The sequence below is a fragment of the Spea bombifrons genome, chromosome 5 (assembly GCF_027358695.1).
Source record: "Spea bombifrons isolate aSpeBom1 chromosome 5, aSpeBom1.2.pri, whole genome shotgun sequence".
Taxonomy (NCBI): domain Eukaryota; kingdom Metazoa; phylum Chordata; class Amphibia; order Anura; family Pelobatidae; genus Spea; species Spea bombifrons.
Genome location: NC_071091.1, coordinates 108,388,902 through 108,409,713, shown reverse-complemented (window position 1 = coordinate 108,409,713; position 20,812 = coordinate 108,388,902). Strand labels below are relative to the sequence as shown.

The window sequence follows — 20,812 nt, the reverse complement described above, 5'->3', positions numbered from 1 at the left end:
TTACTGGGCAGCAGTTCCTGGACGCATGCCGGGGGTCCTGTCTTTTCCCGGGGGGGGGTACGAGCGCCTCGTATGGGAAGAGGGGGCAGCAGGTTAAACGGTTTTAGATTGGACAATTCATGGGGGGGGGTCAGGACACCCCTTCTCTTTCTGAATTGGCAGTGCTTGGTAGGTTTTAACCCTTTAGTCACCACTTGGGGCATCTGCTGGATCTCACATGACCCGTTTAACCCCCCTGCTGCTGCGTGTCTGGGAGTGATCTATAAATTGCTAGCTCTTGGGGTCAGGTCCCCCCGCAGTGTTCTGTTCATGTTCCGTGACACAGGAATAAAGTATTGTTATTAGGGCTCCTTTTTCCCCCCCAGGAGATAATTTGATGTAATAGAGACATCCTTTACAGCTGGGGAATAGATAAGGCTCATTTGCCCCGGCAGCCACTTCAGCCGCCGCCGTTAATTTTAATGCGTAAAGCCGGCCCGGCGCGCCCAGATTTACGGCGCTCGCTAAATGCGAATGAATGGTTAGAATGAGGGGCCGTCCCGGGGCCGCCGCCGCTGCAGCTTTTACCCTTCAGGGACTTCCAGGGAATCAGCGTTTCCTCCGTGATAAAAATAAGCAAAATAGAGAGGTCTGCGGCTTCGGGTTCATCAGCCGGCCGCCTGCGCATCCCGACCGGCCGCCGAGCGGCAGCTAATGCCTGGCATGAGTCACGCGCCAAGCCCCGCAGCCTCGCCCCCCAGCCTCGCCCCCCAGCCTCGCCCCCCAGCCTCACCCCCCCGCAGCCTCACCCCCCCTCGCAGCGCGACTCCGTCCCCATTAATCCCGCCGGTGCCCCCCCCCAGAGCCCCCCGGCCTCTGATTTACAAATCCCACTTTTATAAGTCATTCATCCCAAACTCGCCTTTTCCGGACCCAAAAGACGAGTTGCCGTGACAGCCGGTGATTTTGGCTCAAAATGTGGATTGTGAGTTCCTGCCGTGTTCTGTGCAGCGCTGCGGTATATGAAGGCGCTATACGCAGGAATAAATCATAGCTGAAAGGCTCGCTGTGGGGGGGATGTGGCGCCCGGCGTGGCCCGCGCATGCCCGTAGTTCTCACTCTCTGTTCTGCAGATGCCCGTCTGCTCGTACTTCCTGAAGGGGAGATGTCACAACAACGACTGTCTCTACAGCCACGTCTACGTCTCCAGGAAGGCCGCCGTCTGCCAGGACTTCCTGCGCGGATACTGCCCCCTGGGAGAGAAGGTGAGCGGGGGGGGGTCTCCGTACGCAACGTAAAGCCCCCTGCAACTCGGCTGTCTAAAAAGGGGCACTTTCGTTCTGGGGGTGTGGCTGGGATGGGGTTATTTGCATAAATGGGTGGGACATAATTAGTTTTATTAACCCATTCCCTGCTGTTTCTATACACATTATCGGGGCTTTTAGGGCTGTAGAACCCTGCGATCCCCTCGTACCCAGCAAAAATGTGGGACACTTGGCAGATATTATTTAAATAACCCGTACCCCTCGTGGTGGGATTGGTTCTGATCGACGTGCTTTTGGAAGTAAGATTGTGTGCAGTAGTTATGAGGTGGGGAGGCACAGGTACAGGTGGGCCTGGTGTGTAGAACGAACACATGGATATCGAGGGGCGTTTTGCGGCATCCGGACCAGCGCAGCCGTTCTGTAGTTACAGGAATAATTCTCTCATTTAACTCCTCCCACAACTTCCTCTACTGGAAGCAGGAAGTGTACCTCAGTATGCTTCCTGCACATGCTCAGTGGGGCCATTCTACTACTGGAAGCATATACTGATTCAACTATACATTATCCAGGGGGCCGGTCACTGATTTATCTATACATTATACAGGGGGGCCGGCTCGCTGATTTATCTATACATTATACAGGGGGGCCGGCTCGCTGATTTATCTATACATTATACAGGGGCCGGTCACTGATTTATCTATACATTATACAGGGGCCGGTCACTGATTTATCTATACATTATACAGGGGGCCGGTCACTGATTTATCTATACATTATACAGGGGCCGGCTCGCTGATTTATCTATACATTATACAGGGGCCGGTCACTGATTTATCTATACATTATACAGGGGCCGGTCACTGATTTATCTATACATTATACAGGGGCCGGTGACTGATTTATCTATACATTATACAGGGGCCGGTCACTGATTTATCTATACATTATACAGGGGGCCGCTCGCTGATTTATCTATACATTATACAGGGGGGCGGCTCGCTGATTTATCTATACATTATACAGGGGGCCGGTCACTGATTTATCCATACATTATACAGGGGGCCGGTCACTGATTTATCCATACATTATACAGGGGGCCGGTCACTGATTTATCCATACATTATACAGGGGGCCGGTCACTGATTTATCCATACATTATACAGGGGGCCGGTCACTGATTTATCTATACATTATACAGGGGGCCGGTCACTGATTTATCTATACATTATACAGGGGCCGGTCACCGATTTATTTTTACATTATACAGGGGCCGGTCACCGATTTATCTTTACATTATACAGGGGCCGGTCACTGATTTATCTATACATTATACAGGGGCCGCCTCGCTGATTTATCTATACATTATACAGGGGCCGGCTCGCTGATTTATCTATACATTATACAGGGGCCGGCTCGCTGATTTATCTATACATTATACAGGGGGCCGGCTCGCTGATTTATCTATACATTATACAGGGGGCCGGTCACTGATTTATCTATACATTATACAGGGGCCGGTCACTGATTTATCTATACATTATACAGGGGCCGGTCACTGATTTATCTATACATTATACAGGGGGCCGGCTCGCTGATTTATCTATACATTATACATGTTATGTTGCACGTTGGAGGCAGGGAGGGGAAGCCCCGGGGTTAGTGAATAACCCCCTCTGTTTGCGCTGCGCAGGCTGCTCCCCCCCCCAGCGGACACACAATTACTTTTTCAAATATTCCGATTTAAATGAGACTGCAGCGAGAGATGCGGGGATGTTTATTCTATTAGTGGAAGTGCTTGGCGCGTCTCTTTTGCGAGCGTCAGGGACGGCGAGCGCGGGATGATGGATAGCGGCCAGTAATTGTCTGCCGACAGACTGCTGACGGAGACACAAACGGCGTAGCCGGCCCGGGAAGGGGTTAACTTTATCCTCCCGAATAATAAGCGAAAGTGCTGAGGTCGGCCCTTCGCGCCGGCGGGTTTTGTTTTTGTCGTTTATTTTTTATTTTATGCGTCCGAAGCGGCCCTCAAATAGACCCAGGAGAGCCGGTAACATCGCGCAGGATCGAGCATTAACGCCAGCCTCGCTCCATAAAGCAGCGGCTTGTTAGACGTCCCGCTTCTGCTGAATTATTTAGGGACCTGCGGGGGGGGGGGGTTATTGCCCTCGCTCTGGGGGTATTTCCCCCCCTTGTCAGTGCCCCTGGGACCCCAGATTAGTACTTTCCATCCGTGTGCGGGTTACGTGTGACGTGTTATAAATTCCTTGGCTCCAAGCATGCTAATTGTTATGAGATTCACATACTTGCCAAGACTCCCAATCCAGCCTGGACAGTCCCAACAGATGACTTATATCCAGTTCTCTGGGGCAGTTGGCGAGCATTGCGCATGTGCGGAGATGTGGAGCTGCGGGAGTGTTGCATGCGTGACCCGCATTCTGTGTAAGAAATATATCTCAGGAGACAAGGAGTTAACGTCACGTCTGCTCTTGGGTACTCGTTTAGTGGCATCCATCATCGTGGAGATGGTTAACCCTTTGTAATATTGCTTTGGCAGTCTGAGCATGTTCCCGCCGACCAGTGAATGCTTTCGTTGAATCATCAGCGCTGCCGTTATCGCTCTTTGGTTGGGGCTAAAAAGGGGTATTTTTTTTTGTACACTTTATTTTTTATTATTTTATTTTTTTTAATCTGTGCAGCAAAGGGTTAATACCCCCTTCCTGCCAATCTCCCTCTCCCAGCACTAAACGGTTAATGCCTGCACTCCTCCCTCTCGCTTGTGGCCATTGAAGGGTTAATTTTGGCTTGTGCCCGGTCCGCGGGGCGGATTCCATGCAAGCCCGTCTCCTTTTTTATAGCCCGGCCTGCCGATTGGCCGGGGGCCCTCTGCGTGTATAATTAGTTGCCCCCGACAGGTGGGAGGCATCGGGTGACCCTGAGGAATGACACCCTGATCGCTTACAGAGCCCCCCACAACTAAGTGCCCCCCACCCCCCCGGGGCCTTCACCTTATGTGACACATGCAGGTTCACCGAAACATTAACCCTTTCCTCGCCAGCTGCCGCGGAGCAAGCAGCCTCCTCTCGCCCTCCAGGCTCACGGCGGCTCCCATTAACCCCTTGACCGCATGCGCCGCTAGCAATTGGCTTTAACCCTTCGATCGCCGAGTTATTTACCCGCGGGCCCCTTCCTGATTGGCCGCTCGCTTGGTGTTTTTACAATGTTTACGAGTTGCGTTGTAACAGGTGCAGGACTCGAGATAATTCCCGAGAAGCAGGGATTCATTTGATACGTTCCACCAATCAGCGCATCAATCATTGTCACTTGGCTTATAAAAACTGACCCCCCCCCGCCAGCTGTAACCCAAGTTCTAGAAGCAGACGGGGGGGGGCAGAGGGCCGGTGATCTGGCCCGGCCCGCAGCTGACGTAACCACATTACAGAGAGAGAGGGTTCTAGATAAGGGGAACACCATCCCAGCAGAAGAGGTAGAGGTGGTTATTTTAACCCAGTTACCCTCTGGTGCAAATTAACCCTTTGATTGGTTTAAGCAGCCAGGCTGGTGTAAAGGGCCGCTTTAACCCTTGACGGCGAGCCTGTTGTGCGCGGTATCTGCATGTAGCCGCACGGCGCTCTCTCCCAGCCGCGTTATTCCAGGAACCGGCAGAAGCCCCCGGCCACCTCGCCCCGAGCCCAGCTTACCTCTTAGCGAATAACACCCAATGCCATTGAACTCACTTGTAATTGTGTTAACCCCGTGTGTGTGAGATTTGCCCCAATTACATGGAAACCCCTACTGATCAATCCACGCGGGGGGGGATCTCAGAGCCGACAACCCCCTCCTGATGCCCTGCGGTCCCTTTCTGCCGCCTCGGATTAAAGCGCGTCTTATTCGTTTTACCTTGGAGCTGCCAAGTGTCCCACTTTAGTTTGACCAGTCCCTCTCTCCTCCCCTGATGCCCCTCTCCCCTCCCCCGATGCCCCTCTTTTCTAGGAGGTGAGAATGTTTGCTGGGTATGAGGGGATCGCAGGGTTCTACAGCCCTAAAAGCCCCGATAATGTGTATAGAAACAGCCGTAAGTGTGCCAACTGGCAGAGATTTACGATAGCAGTCATGTCTTCTTCGTGAATCTGAAGTCTTTTCCCTCCCGGCTCTCTCTGTCTCGCAGAGCGTTACTCTCAGCCGCTCTCTCTGGTGTTGCATGCGCGGGGGCCGCTGGGCGCAGCATCTTTTCTGAACGAGGGGCTCTTTAGCCGCCTTTAAACAAGTTATATAGTAGAACGGTTGCCCAGGCATGTCTGAGGGTAGTAGTAGTTGTTTTGCACCACCTCCCATTGTATGTGGTACAAGTTAATCCAGGGAGGAACACAGAGATTAAATGTGTCCTAATACCAAGCGATCCGTCACCCCGCCGCTGGTGGCTTCGCCCGCAGTGACGTCACGAGACACGGCAGCCATGTGCAGAAGCCATTAGGAAGCGTGTTTACCTTGCGTTACACGCTTATTAAGACCCCCGGGGGGGGGGTCTGTAGAAATGGCCGGTCCTGACAGCCGGGACTCCTTTTTGTGTCTCCGCAGTGTAAGAAGAAGCACACCCTGCTCTGTCCGGACTACTCCAGGGACGGCAACTGCCCGAAGGGCAACAAATGCAAGCTCCAGCATCGGCAGAGAAAAAAGCGCGTGGATAACGCGGCCCCCCAAGAACAGACCCCCACCACCCCCAAGAAAAGCCGACTTTCACCGGGGTAAGACCGCCGGCCTTAGCGTTAAACCCGTCGGGATCCACTTCCCCGGATGCTAAAACTGTCCTGTAAATGCTGTTGGTTACTATGGCGATTGCTCCCAAGGTGCTGTCTCCCGCGGCGCTGCGCGTGTGCAGAGATAACCGTCTCACGGCTTTTATCCGCAGGGCCGACGCGGACGGGTCGGGAACGAGCACCGGGGACGAGGAGCCCCCCGGCCGCCGTGGCTTACAGAACCTCCCGGCCTTCATCTCGCTGAATTCCTCTCTGACGCCCACCAGCCACCAGACCCCCGAGTCCAAGACGTCCAAGACAGCAGAGGACGCAGGTAACCTGGCCACAGCAGGGGTTAATAAGTGCTTCTGAGGGCCAAGCGTGGCGTCTCCGTGACGTTGGGTCGGAGTCTCCTGTGACCCCCCCCGGCGCTCGGATTCTCGGGGGTCGCCGGTTTCTCCAGGGGCTCTGGACGCCTTCACACCCCCGGCAGCGGCATCGATAAGAAGTCGGGGCCGAGCCGGCAGACGTCTTCAGGGTCACCTCTACGCTTAACTCCCTCCCGTTACCTCCTGCGCTGGGAGTCCGCTGGAGCAGCCATATGTCTGCCTTATAAATAATTGACGCCAACGCTCAGTAACTTCCAGCAACGGACCCCCCGACCCTGAGGAAGGTCGACCGACGCCGTCTCTCCACCTGGCAGAGCATCCCGCGCGGAAGAGAACAAGGAAGGGAGCGTCTCGGAGGAGACATCCCGCGGCGTCTCGCGTACCTTTTCTTTACGTGTTTGATGTGGGCTGACAGATGCCGCCCCCCCCCAGCCGGGGAGGAATAACGTCTCGTCAAACTTTGCCTGGTTTACCCACAATCCTCCGAGCCACAGAGGGATGCGTAGTCCATGCGCAGCAACATAATCTACCTGTACACGTTCCTGTACCTGCGCAACATATATATATATATATATATATATATATATATACATTATACATATAGCGGGGGGGGGCACTTAGCCAATTATATTGCCTTATGAGCTCCTCCCCTTTGCTGATGTCACCGAGTCCTTCACCAGTCTCCCTGCTTTAAGATCGCTTTTAAAGCGACACTCACCTTAACTCTGAATAGAAGGGGGGGGCTGCTAGTGTTTGGGGTAGAAGGATAAGAATATTCTCGGCCCGGTGTTAACCCCCGAGTGTCCAGGTTCCATAGGGCCTCCTGCGGGTTTTACGCCGAGCTGTGCCTGGGAATTAAAAGCCAATAAACGGGATGCATTTCTCAGCGTTCCTGCGATCGCATTAAATCCCGCCGCGCTAATAGAATTCACTCATAGCTCATGCAAATGGGGCCATTAGACGGAGAGCGATGCCCGTCTATGTCCATGTGATGCCCTCCCTCGCCCCCCCGATCACCGCCCTCCCTCGCCCCCGCGATCCCCGCCCTCCCTCGCCCCCGCGATCCCCGGCATCCCCGCCCTCCCTGGCCCCCGGGATCCCCGCCCTCCCTGGCCCACGGGATCCCCGCCCTCCCTGGCCCCCGGGATCCCCGCCCTCCTTCGCCCCCCGGAACTCCCGCCCTCCCTCGCCCCCCGGAACTCCCGCCCTCCCTCGCCCCCGGGATCTCTCGCCCTCCCTCGTTTCTTGTGTCTTGTCACATGGGTTCATTACGTGTAACGTGTATAATTCCACGGCTAACCCACGCCCTTCCCCCGCGCTGTTACCCCCGACCTGTTACCCTCGTGCCGTTTCCCCCTCAAGCAGTTACCCTCGCACGTTCCCCCAGGCCTCAAAGTGTTAAATCAGATTATTACTCCTGCTTTCTCCCTTTTTTCCCGCTTTGTTTTCCTCTTTAACCGCCGGGCGTATTCACCGACATCTTAACCCTTAAAGGGCCAGATAAAGCCGCGCATGAGCCGCCCCCGTGCGTTCTCGCTGCTCTAATCGTAACCAAGAGCACCGATGCAGAGCATCTCATCCGGGCGCTAATTTAATTAGAAAGCACCCATTTCAGTTAATTTGCTGCGGAAGGCGGCTGCCGGCTCCCGGCGAGAACAGCTGTTCCCGGCTCCCCCGATGGGCGTCCAGGGCCCGCCAAACCACTCCACGCAGCCTTGTTTGGGAGAAAGAAGAGGTTTTTATAGCCGCAAACGATCCTCTCAGCGAGCGCTTTACAGCTCTCCGCACGCCGGAGCGAGGATTAAAGCCCTGGCAACGCGGAGAGCTGCAAATCAGCCGCCATACGGCCGCCATATTTCACAGCCGCGGCGTTAATGGAACCGCGTCTTTTACGGCCCTGCTGAGGCTTCCGGGGGCCGCGCCGGATTGTGCGAATCGCACTTCAGCAAAGGATAAAGTATCTAACTTCCAGCTGAATCCGGGGGCATCGCCGGAGAGCGGGAGAGGGCTGTATGCGGGGGCCGCCATCTCTCTGCCCCGTCACGGGGTATAAATCGTCCCGAGATATCTGTGATAATAGCGTTACGGAGGGACCTGCGCGGCCGGAAACAATCTCTAGCGCTAGAGCCCCCCAGGCCACCCGCTAAAACAACGCGGGGAGACGAGTCCCGCCATAAAAGAGAAAAAGAGCCACCAAGTGGAACTTCCTCGTTAAATGACTTTGAATGTCTTCAGCCGTTTTGAATGAACTCCCGATCTACTAACCCCCCCGACTCCTTATCATACTGCCTGTGGGACACAATAGAATGGCTCAGTCTCAATCACCCAGTCAGACTATAGTTACGAAGAAAGGTTAACTCATTTAAATCTGTTTAGTTTAGAGAAACGGCGCCTCAGAGGGGATATGATAACGTTATATAAATATATTCGGGGGGCCGCTATACATTATATAAATATATTCGGGGCCGATACAAACCATTGTGTGGAAATCTGTTCATAAACAGGACTATGCATAGGACGCCGGGTCAGGCGTTCAGACCGGAAGAAAGGAGATTTAGTCTAAGGCAGAGGAAAGGGGTTTTTACAGTGAGGGCAGTAAGGATGTGGAATTCTCTGCCTGCAGAGGTCGTTTTATCGGAGTCTCTACAGACGTTTAAACTGCAACTGGATGGAAAAACATAATATTCGGGGATATAATCTGTAATTATGGGGGAAACGGCTTATTGATCCAAGGAGGAATCTAACGGCCATTTTGGGGTCAAGAAGGAATTTTTCCCTGGTTTGTGCAAAATTGGAAAGAGCGAAACCGGGGGGGGGGGGGTGGCGGGGGGTTTGCCTTCTTTTGGATCAACAGCAACAAATGAACCGATATAGGAAAGGCTGAACTTGATGGACGCCGGTCTTTTATCAGCCTATGTAACACTGTGACTCTGTGACTAATGAAAGTCTATGGAGGAAGGACTTCATTAGCATTGCCATAAAGCATCGGCTGCGGGGAAGGTGTTGCGTGTCGCACGGTCGCTGCTGAGCGGCTCCCAGGAAGGTTTTCAGAGATTGTGAAGAAGTTGCGAGAAGTCTGAGGGTCGTCTGACGGGTGAAAACAGACCCGCGGGGGGGGGGGGGGATCGGGGGGTCACGCTGGGGCTTTAACAGCAATTAACCCATTATTCACTCTGAAATGCATCCAAAGCACGAGTACTGGGCCCCCGTCAGCATTCGTACATTATACAGGGGCCGGCTCACTGATTTATCTATACATTATACAGGGCCGGTCACTGATTTATCTATACATTATACAGGGGGCCGGCTCGCTGATTTATCTATACATTATACAGGGGGCCGGCTCGCTGATTTATCTATACATTATACAGGGGGCCGGTCACTGATTTATCTATACATTATACAGGGGGCCGGTCACTGATTTATCTATACATTATACAGGGGCCGGCTCACTGATTTATCTATACATTATACAGGGGCCGGCTCACTGATTTATCTATACATTATACAGGGGCCGGCTCACTGATTTATCTATACATTATACAGGGGCCGGCTCACTGATTTATCTATACATTATACAGGGGGGCGGCTCACTGATTTATCTATACATTATACAGGGGGCCGGCTCACTGATTTATCTATACATTATACAGGGGGGCCGGTCACTGATTTATCTATACATTATACAGGGGGCCGGCTCGCTGATTTATCTATACATTATACAGGGGGCCGGCTCGCTGATTTATCTATACATTATACAGGGGGCCGGTCACTGATTTATCTATACATTATACAGGGGGCCGGTCACTGATTTATCTATACATTATACAGGGGCCGGTCACTGATTTATCTATACATTATACAGGGGGCCGGATCACTGATTTATCTATACATTATACAGGGGGCCGGTCACTGATTTATCTATACATTATACAGGGGGCCGGTCACTGGTTTATCTATACATTATACAGGGGCCGGCAGCCCTTCCTGCAGGAGGAGCCCCGGGCTGGGATTTTTTTACTCTTTTGGTTTATTAAATATTCCGTATTTTGTTTCTCTTTTTGTTTTTCAGGGAAACGTCTCCAGATTAAGCCGCGGCTCTGACGTCACTCACAGAGAATCCGATAAATCTCAGGATCCACAGCCCAGGGCTGCGTGTGCACTAGTGAACGGGCGGGGTTATCAGGGGGAGTGTGTGCACTAGTGAATGGGGGGGCGTGTGTGCACTAGTGAATGGGGGGGCGTGTGTGCACTAGTGAAGCAGAAGTGTGTGTTTACTATATGTGCAGCTTATATTGTGCCGGTTGCTCCTGGCAGGGAAGAGGTTAAAGCAGCCGTCCGGGGCAGTTTTTAATGTAGTTTGGATAAGGCATTTTGTGACTTGCCTCCCACTGCCAGACCTCACCTGCCGGGGACTGAATGGGCATGATGGGAGTGGTAGTCACGACACACAGCTGCCAGCTGATCCTCCCCATTTCAATAAAGAGGGGGAGGAATAACATGGAGACGGTTGCCGAGCGGCCATTTTTACCAGAGCCAAGTCATGGCCGTCATTAAAGGGTCGTACAGGGCAACCGTCACGTGCACTGGGAGATGTTGCCCCATTAACCCCCTTATTACCCCTCCCCACCCGTGTCGGTACCCTGTGCCTTGTTAGAAGCTCTTGTGACGGGGCGGTGCAATAAATACCCCGAGAGCGGAGAAATCTACAGAGAAATCCTTTCTACGTGTATTTCCCGGCAAGGAGAGGGTTAAACGAGACCCTTCTGTGATGTCATCAGGATTTTTTGCAGTTTTTATAATTGTTTTATTTAACTCTCGCTCTCCTGTTATGTTTTTAGCGTTTTAATAAAAATCTGTTATTTTCTGGAAAGGCGTCTCGTGGCGTTTTTTTCCCTCCCGTTGGATTTTTTTACCTCACAGCCGGGACTCGGAAAAATCTAAACGTTACGTGGATAGCAGGGGCAGAAATCAACCAACTGCCTCCTCCGGTCACCGCTTACCGAATGTTTTGCTTATTGTTTACAACGCCTTATTGAATTGCTTTGTTTGCCTACATTACCTCCACTGGAAGGCTGTTCAATGTATCCACTACCCTTTCAGTAAAGTAAAACTTCCTTTCAGTCCATAGATCCGGTGGATCCCCAGCGGTTCGGGTTTTGTTTGCTGGTTCCTTTGCTCTTCGCTCCGTTCTGCTCGGGTTCCTTTAGGTTCTCTGGTGGCAGCCAATCAGATTTGGCCGTTCAGGGGTTTTATTTAGGACATTATGTAAAGGCGTCCCTGGAGGCGGAATGTGCCACTTATGGGGAGGGTGGGGGGATATCAGAGAGAGGCAGAAGTGTTTATGGTCCGTTCCATTGGATCGCTCCGGAATCTGCTGGCGCTCAATAAACAGAACCTTCGAATAATTCTTCCCGGTCCTCGGAAACGCGTCGGGGTTAATAACATCTTATTCGCTATTATTCATTATTATTTTTATTTATTATTCATTATTATTATTTGTTATTATTATTATTCGTTGTTATTATTAATTTATTATTTTCTGTTAATTTTAATTATTATTTTTATTTATTATTCATTATTATTTTTTATTATTATCATTATTCATTATTATTATTTGTTATTATTAGTTATTATTATTATTCGTTGTTACTATTCGTTATTATTAATTTATTATTTTCCGTTCATTTTAATTATTATTTTTATTATTCATTATTATTATTTGTTATTATTATTATTCATTATTATTATTCATTATTATTATTTTTATTATTAGTTATTATTATTATTCGTTGTTATTTTTAATTTATTATTTTCCGTTAATTTTAATTATTATTTTTATTATTTATTATTTATTATTATTTCACGTTTCCTTCCAAAGCCGGAAAACCGAACCGAAAGAGAGGAAATCTATGAATTCCCCCCCCGGTTTTGCTGTTATGGGGTCCTAACCGAACACCCCAGATCCACGTACCTGGGAGCGCGCCGGGTGCACTGTGCAGAGTGTCCCTGTTTATATTGGCCAGTCCCTCTTTGTACCCCAAATTCCCTGGGTATGAGGGGATCACCGTGTTCTACATCCCTAAAAGCCCCGATAATGTGTATAGAAACAGCAGGGAATGGGTTAATAAATTAAACGGGGTAAATAAACCCCATTATTATTCTTCTAAATGCCCCCCTCAGTCACACAAATACCCCGCAATGGGGCATAAAGCTCCCTCTGTGCTCATTTTGTCTGTTGAGTCATATGCAGCGGCGTTGTACAAAATTCCGGGTCTCCTGGACGCGTTTGTCTCTGAGCGGCGCTCGCGCATGTTTACGATTCGTTCAGAATTATATGATGGAGAAAATAAATGCTGTAAATACCCGTCCAGCCAAAAAACTAAAACAGCCGTAATAACGAACACGGATCCACTTCTGCCCCCTCTCACCCCCCAGGCAATGAACCAAGGGGGGGTTTAAGACAAACACCCCAGGTGTGAAATCAGGTGTATTAATAATAATTTGTTGTCTGTGGCATTTTCTGGGGTATAGCCAAAAAATTAGGGGGTCTTGCAGTAGGAGGAGCTACAACAAGTCATGGCCACGCCTCCCTGTGGCACCCCTGCTAGGTTTGGGGTCACTACACTGAATGAATTAATGAATGAGTCCCCTGCTCAGGGCATCAGAGGTTCAAATGGCATATGAGGAAGATTTTCTTTACTGAGTGGTGGTAGTAAGGTGGAATAGACTCCTGGTAGATGTGGTAGAGTATTAAACATGCATGGGATAGACAAATACAGCTCCAGAATCTAAGACGAGACCAACGACTGATTAAGGTTTGAGTTGTTACAGCAGGGGAAACGGGCAGACTAGACGGGGGCCGAATAGGGCCGACCTGCCGGCAGGTTCCTGGGTGTCACTGGGGACTCCATCACTCTCCGCAGAGTTCAGCTGCCAAGTCACCCGAGGCCGGGGCGATCATTCCCGGGATGTGTCTCGTATGAGTTGGTTATCAGATCTTTATCTTTTAATCAGGGATCTAAATTTAAACTCCAGCGGCTGCCAAAAATCTCAACAAGTGCTTTCATAATAAAAGGCGCCGGCCGGCGGCCAGCATTACGGGGCAACAGCGGTCCCAGCGGCGAGGCTCTCGGTCATGGAGCTGCCCGGGGGGGGGCTACTTCGTCACTTTTCACTTCCAAGTTCTCGAGTTGCCCCTGGGCCTCCTTCGCCCGCCCACCCCTGTCCTGCCCCCTCTGGGCCTCCTTTGCCCCCCCTGTCCTGCCCCCTCTGGTTATGTCACCGGACCCCTCCTTCCTGCTGCCCCTGGCCGTTCCCAGAATGGCACCCAAATAATGCAGGCTAAATATACCCCGCGCCCGGCCCTCCAATCCCCTCGTGTACAGAAAGCCCCCTGGAAGGTGTCATGTCCTTCTAATCCCTTAATGTCTCATTTCCATTCCCAGAGGGGCAGCTGTCGGGGACGCTCAGGGAATGTTGTTGACATTGAGGCCCCTCTCTTGGGCATCGGTGTCCGGGAAGGGGGCACTTATCCCGCCCCACGGGGTGTGTTTGTTCCATACGAGCCGATACCAGGGCATTTTGTGTTAATCCACCCAATTAAACCTTATTGACCGACGGTCCCTAAATAGCCGCAGACTCTCCCCGCACGGCCCCGGGGCCAGGTGGCTACTGCTTAACCCTTTGGGAGCCAGGCACATCAGTCTAGTTACCCAGCGCCAAACTCACCGGGTTTTTAAAACCAGTTTAAGATCAAAGCAGGGAATCCCAATTTTTTGGAGGGGGGGTTAGTACCCCCGCATGGGGCAATTTAACCCGCATTCACAATATAAACCTTTTTTCATTTGAGAACGAGGCACAATTTGAGTGCCAGACGGTGCCCACATCTACGTCTGATGGAAGGTTTCAGGATGTTGGGCTGCCGGCAGCCCGTGATGGAGCAGAGGTGTCTGGCTGAGTGTCATGGGAGTTACAGAACTCCCGGTCTGTTCACCTGGTGGTCTAGCGAGGAGTCAGGGTCAGGGCGGACCTCTAAGGAGACCACAAGCCACCTTCTCGATGGAAGCTTCTGCCCCCAAAACGTTGGAAAACTATTTGGTGTTTTGCTTTATTAAAGTTTTTGAGTTCCCGCCATAAATCCTACAAACTCCTAAGTGCCGTTTCTCCAGGAATTACATTCCTTGAGGGGCCGGGGGCCGGACAGTAATGTTAGGTTAAATAAAGTCGGTCATGGAACCCCCACATTGCACCCCCCAAAAAAAGATGCAAATTCCTTCCTGACTCCAAAGTGGCCTCTGATTTCCCTGCGACTCAGAAGACCCGGGAACGGAGCCGGAAGGTCCTCGGCAGGGCTGCCTGGCGGTGAGGAAACGGCTCTGGCATGTTAAGGCCGGAGGCTGCCAGGTGATGTAAGCGTGTGCCGACAGCTGTATCATGTGACGGGTCACATGTTATCTTTCTACATATCCTGCGGTCCACCTGACATTTTCCCCAGGGGGGGGTGCAAGATGGCCGGTCTGGTCCTCCGGGATCCTTTTGTGCTCCTTACAAACTCCAACACATTGTCATGGAGAGGGGGACCCGATTTAACCCAATCTTTACGGTGCACGATGATGGGCTCGCTGGTGTAGTTGGAGGGGAGTGGGGCTCGTACTGTGTGGCAGAACTGGCCAGTAACCCAATGGGCCGCCGGCGGACAGCCCATCTGCTGCTCCAGCATGCGAAAGCACATATCCAGCGTCATCAGGTGGCTGTTGGCCTTAAAGCGCCAGTCCGGCCTTAACAATATGAAAAGCCCAGCTATGAAGTAATGAGCGCCTGGAGATGCGTAACGGAGCATCGCGAGCGCGCGGTCGGGTAGAGATTCGCTCTCTCATTGGCTGAACGCATTTTATACAGATTACCGGGCCGCTCCCGCCCCTGAGTCTGCGCCGGTACATAATGATTATATGGGAAGGGCAGCCGCTGCTCACCGCTCTGTTAGCAAGTGGCTGAGTCTCTTGTTAACGTGGCCCCTAATCCCAGCACACCGGCCCTGTTCACACCAGCGCAGCTGCCGGTGATATATCAAGTTAAATCCATAATTCATAACAATTCGCCCGGCCAAGGTTTAGACTCGAGGGATTATCGCAAAGCGGGAGCCAAAGCCGCCGGATTCCCGCAGAGCTCCGAAACATTCCCAAATTAGCCGTTCTTTTCCGGAAACCTCGGTTAATGAACGTTCTTCCGCCCCGCGTCTCCCCACCGCCTCTACCCCCCAACCACCCCACTTCCTCCCCGCGTCTCCCCACCGCCTCTACCCCCCAACCACCCCACTTCCTCCCCGCGTCTCCCCACCGCCTCTACCCCCCAACCACCCCACTTCCTCCCCGCCTCCTCTCCGTGTCCTCCCCACCTCTATCCCACAACCACCCCACTTCCTCCACGTGTCCTCCCCACCTCTACCCCACAACCACCCCACTTCCTCCTCGCCACCCCTCCGCGTCTTCCCCACCTTTACCCCCAACCATCCCGCGTCTTCCCTACCTCCTCTCCAAGTCCTCACCACCCCTTGTCCTCCCCACCTTCTCTTTGCGTCCTCACCACCTCTACCCCCCAACCACCCCGCGTCCTGCCAGCCCACCTCCACCCTGTGTCCTCCCACCACCTCTACCCCCAAACGCTCCCCCTCCTCACCGCGCCCACCTTGCGTCCTCCTCCTCTCCTCATCCCCATGTCACCCCTCATCCATCATACTCCGCAGCGCTGTACAATGTGTTATTATTTATATATCGCCGTCATACTCCGCAGCGCAGTACAATGTGTTATTATTATTTATATATCGCCATCATACTCCGCAGCGCTGTACAATGTGTGTTATTATTATTTATATATCGCCGTCATACTCCGCAGCGCTGTACAATGTGTGTTATTATTATTTATATATCGCCGTCATACTCCGCAGCGCTGTACAATGTGTGTTATTATTATTTATATATCGCCGTCATACTCCGCAGCGCTGTACAATGTGTGTTATTATTATTTATATATCGCCGTCATACTCCGCAGCGCTGTACAATGTGTGTTATTATTATTATTTATATATCGCCGTCATACTCCGCAGCGCTGTACAATGTGTGTTATTATTATTATTTATATATCGCCGTCATACTCCGCAGCGCTGTACAATGTGTGTTATTATTATTATTTATATATCACCGTCATACTCCGCAGCGCTGTACAATGTGTGTTATTATTATTTATATATCGCCGTCATACTCCGCAGCGCTGTACAATGTGTTATTATTATTATTTATATATCGCCGTCATACTCCGCAGCGCTGTACAATGTGTGTTATTATTATTATTTATATATCGCCGTCATACTCCGCAGCGCTGTACAATGTGTGTTATTATTATTATTTATATATCACCGTCATACTCCGCAGCGCTGTACAATGTGTGTTATTATTATTTATATATCGCCGTCATACTCCGCAGCGCTGTACAATGTGTGTTATTATTATTTATATATCGCCGTCATACTCCGCAGCGCTGTACAATGTGTTATTATTATTATTTATATATCGCCGTCATACTCCGCAGCGCTGTACAATGTGTTATTATTATTTATATATCGCCATCATACTCCGCAGCGCTGTACAATGTGTTATTATTATTTATATATCGCCGTCATACTCCGCAGCGCTGTACAATGTGTGTTATTATTATTTATATATCGCCGTCATACTCCGCAGTGCTGTACAATGTGTGTTATTATTATTATTTATATATCGCCGTCATACTCCGCAGCGCTGTACAATGTGTTATTATTATTTATATATCGCCGTCATACTCCGCAGCGCTGTACAATGTGTGTTATTATTATTTATATATCGCTGTCATACTCCGCAGCGCTGTACAATGTGTTATTATTATTATTTATATATCGCTGTCATACTCCGCAGCGCTGTACAATGTGTTATTATTATTATTTATATATCGCTGTCATACTCCGCAGCGCTGTACAATGTGTTATTATTATTTATATATCGCCGTCATACTCCGCAGCGCTGTACAATGTGTGTTATTATTATTATTTATATATCGCCACCATACTCCGCAGCGCTGTACAATGTGTTATTATTATTTATATATCGCCGTCATACTCCGCAGCGCTGTACAATGTGTGTTATTATTTATATATCGCCGTCATACTCCGCAGCGCTGTACAATGTGTGTTATTATTATTTATATATCGCCGTCATACTCCGCAGCGCTGTACAATGTGTGTTAATATTATTTATATATCGCCGTCATACTCCGCAGCGCTGTACAATGTGTGTTATTATTAGTTATATATCGCCGTCATACTCCGCAGCGCTGTACAATGTGTGTTATTATTATTTATATATCGCCGTCATACTCCGCAGCGCTGTACAATGTGTGTTATTATTATTTATATATCGCTGTCATACTCCGCAGCGCTGTACAATGTGTGTTATTATTATTTATATATCGCCGTCATACTCCGCAGCGCTGTACAATGTGTGTTATTATTATTTATATATCGCCGTCATACTCCGCAGCGCTGTACAATGTGTGTTATTATTATTTATATATCGCCATCATACTCCGCAGCGCTGTACAATGTGTGTTATTATTATTTATATATCGCCGTCATACTCCGCAGCGCTGTACAATGTGTTATTATTATTTATATATCGCCGACATACTCCGCAGCGCTGTACAATGTGTGTTATTATTATTTATATATCGCCGTCATACTCCGCAGCGCTGTACAATGTGTGTTATTATTATTTATATATCGCCGTCATACTCCACAGCGCTGTACAATGTGTGTTATTATTATTTATATATCGCCGTCATACTCCGCAGCGCTGTACAATGTGTGTTATTATTATTTATATATCGCCGTCATACTCCGCAGCGCTGTACAATGTGTGTTATTATTTATATATCGCCATCATACTCCGCAGCGCTGTACAATGTGTGTTATTATTATTTATATATCGCCATCATACTCCGCAGCGCTGTACAATGTGTGTTATTATTTATATATCGCCATCATACTCCGCAGCGCTGTACAATGTGTTATTATTATTTATATATCGCCGTCATACTCCGCAGCGCTGTACAATGTGTTATTATTATTATTTATATATCGCCGTCATACTCCGCAGCGCAGTACAATGTGTTATTATTATTTATATATCGCCGTCATACTCCGCAGCGCTGTACAATGTGTTATTATTATTTATATATCGCCGTCATACTCCGCAGCGCTGTACAATGTGTTATTATTATTTATATATCGCCGTCATACTCCGCAGCGCTGTACAATGTGTTATTATTATTATTTATATATCGCCACCATATTCCGCAGCGCTGTACAATGTGTGTTATTATTATTTATATATCGCCGTCATACTCCGCAGCGCTGTACAATGTGTGTTATTATTATTATTTATATATCGCCGTCATACTCCGCAGTGCTGTACAATGTGTGTTATTATTATTTATATATCGCCGTCATACTCCGCAGCGCTGTACAATGTGTGTTATTATTATTTATATATCGCCGTCATACTCCGCAGCGCTGTACAATGTGTGTTATTATTATTATTTATATATCGCCGTCATACTCCGCAGCGCTGTACAATGTGTGTTATTATTATTTATATATCGCCATCATACTCCGCAGCGCTGTACAATGTGTGTTATTATTATTATTTATATATCGCCACCATATTCCGCAGCGCTGTACAATGTGTGTTATTATTATTATTTATATCGCCACCATACTCCGCAGCGCTGTACAATGTGTGTTATTATTATTATTTATATATCGCCATCATACTCCGCAGCGCTGTACAATGTGTGTTATTATTATTATTTATATATCGCCACCATACTCCGCAGCGCTGTACAATGTGTGTTATTATTATTTATATATCGCCGTCATACTCCGCAGCGCTGTACAATGTGTTATTATTATTATTTATATATCGCCGTCATACTCCGCAGCGCTGTACAATGTGTGTTATTATTATTTATATATCGCCGTCATACTCCGCAGCGCTGTACAATGTGTGTTATTATTATTATTTATATATCGCCGTCATACTCCGCAGCGCTGTACAATGTGTGTTATTATTATTTATATATCGCCGTCATACTCCGCAGCGCTGTACAATGTGTTATTATTATTATTTATATATCGCCGTCATACTCCGCAGCGCTGTACAATGTGTGTTATTATTATTTATATATCGCCGTCATACTCCGCAGCGCTGCACAATGTGTTATTATTATTTATATATCGCCGTCATACTCCGCAGCGCTGTACAATGTGTGTTATTATTATTTATATATCGCCGTCATACTCCGCAGCGCTGTACAATGTGTGTCATTATTATTTATATATCGCCGTCATACTCCGCAGCGCTGTACAATGTGTGTTATTATTATTTATATATCGCCGTCATACTCCGCAGCGCTGTACAATGTGTGTTATTATTATTTATATATCACCGTCATACTCCGCAGCGCTGTACAATGTGTTATTATTATTTATATATCGCCGTCATACTCCGCAGCGCTGTACAATGTGTGTTATTATTATTATTTATATATCACCGTCATACTCCGCAGCGCTGTACAATGTGTTATTATTATTATTTATATATCGCCGTCATACTCCGCAGCGCTGTACAATGTGTGTTATTATTATTATTTATATATCGCCGTCATACTCCGCAGCGCTGTGCAATGTGTGTCATTATTATTTATATATCGCCGTCATACTCCGCAGCGCTGTACAATGTGTTATTATTATTTATATATCGCCGTCATACTCCGCAGCGCTGTACAATGTGTTATTATTATTATTTATATATCGCCGTCATACTCCGCAGCGCTGTACAATGTGTGTTATTATTATTTATATATCGCCGTCATACTCCGCAGCGCTGTACAATGTGTGTTATTATTATTTATATATCGCCGTCATACTCCGCAGTGCTGTACAATGTGTTATTATTATTATTTATATATCGCCGTCATACTCCGCAGCGCTGTACAATGTGTTATTATTATTTATATATCGCTGTCATACTCCGCAGCGCTGTACAATGTGTGTTATTATTATTTATATATCGCCGTCATACTCCGCAGCGCTGTACAATGTGTGTTATTATTATTTATATATCGCCGTCATACTCCGCAGCGCTGTACAATGTGTGTTATTATTATTTATATATCGCCGTCATACTCCGCAGCGCTGTACAATGTGTTAATATTATTTATATATCGCCGTCATACTCCGCAGCGCTGTACAATGTGTTATTATTATTATTTATATATCGCCATCATACTCCGCAGCGCTGTACAATGTGTTATTATTATTATTTATATATCGCCGTCATACTCCGCAGCGCTGTAC

At 48.8% G+C, this 20,812-nt stretch overlaps 1 protein-coding gene across 1 annotated transcript in view; it reads left to right on the top strand.

The window, feature by feature from the left end:
• Nucleotides 1-10,540, top strand: part of ZC3H3 (zinc finger CCCH-type containing 3) — a 50,597-nt gene extending 40,057 nt beyond the window's left edge. Inside the window, exons 9-12 of the mRNA XM_053466034.1 lie at nucleotides 1,113-1,244; nucleotides 5,820-5,986; nucleotides 6,151-6,311; nucleotides 10,439-10,540. Of these exons, the coding sequence (XP_053322009.1) occupies nucleotides 1,113-1,244; nucleotides 5,820-5,986; nucleotides 6,151-6,311; nucleotides 10,439-10,470 (492 nt within the window). The 3' untranslated portion in view covers nucleotides 10,471-10,540. The remainder of the gene's footprint in view (nucleotides 1-1,112; nucleotides 1,245-5,819; nucleotides 5,987-6,150; nucleotides 6,312-10,438) is intronic.
• Nucleotides 10,541-20,812: the final 10,272 nt, after the last annotated feature.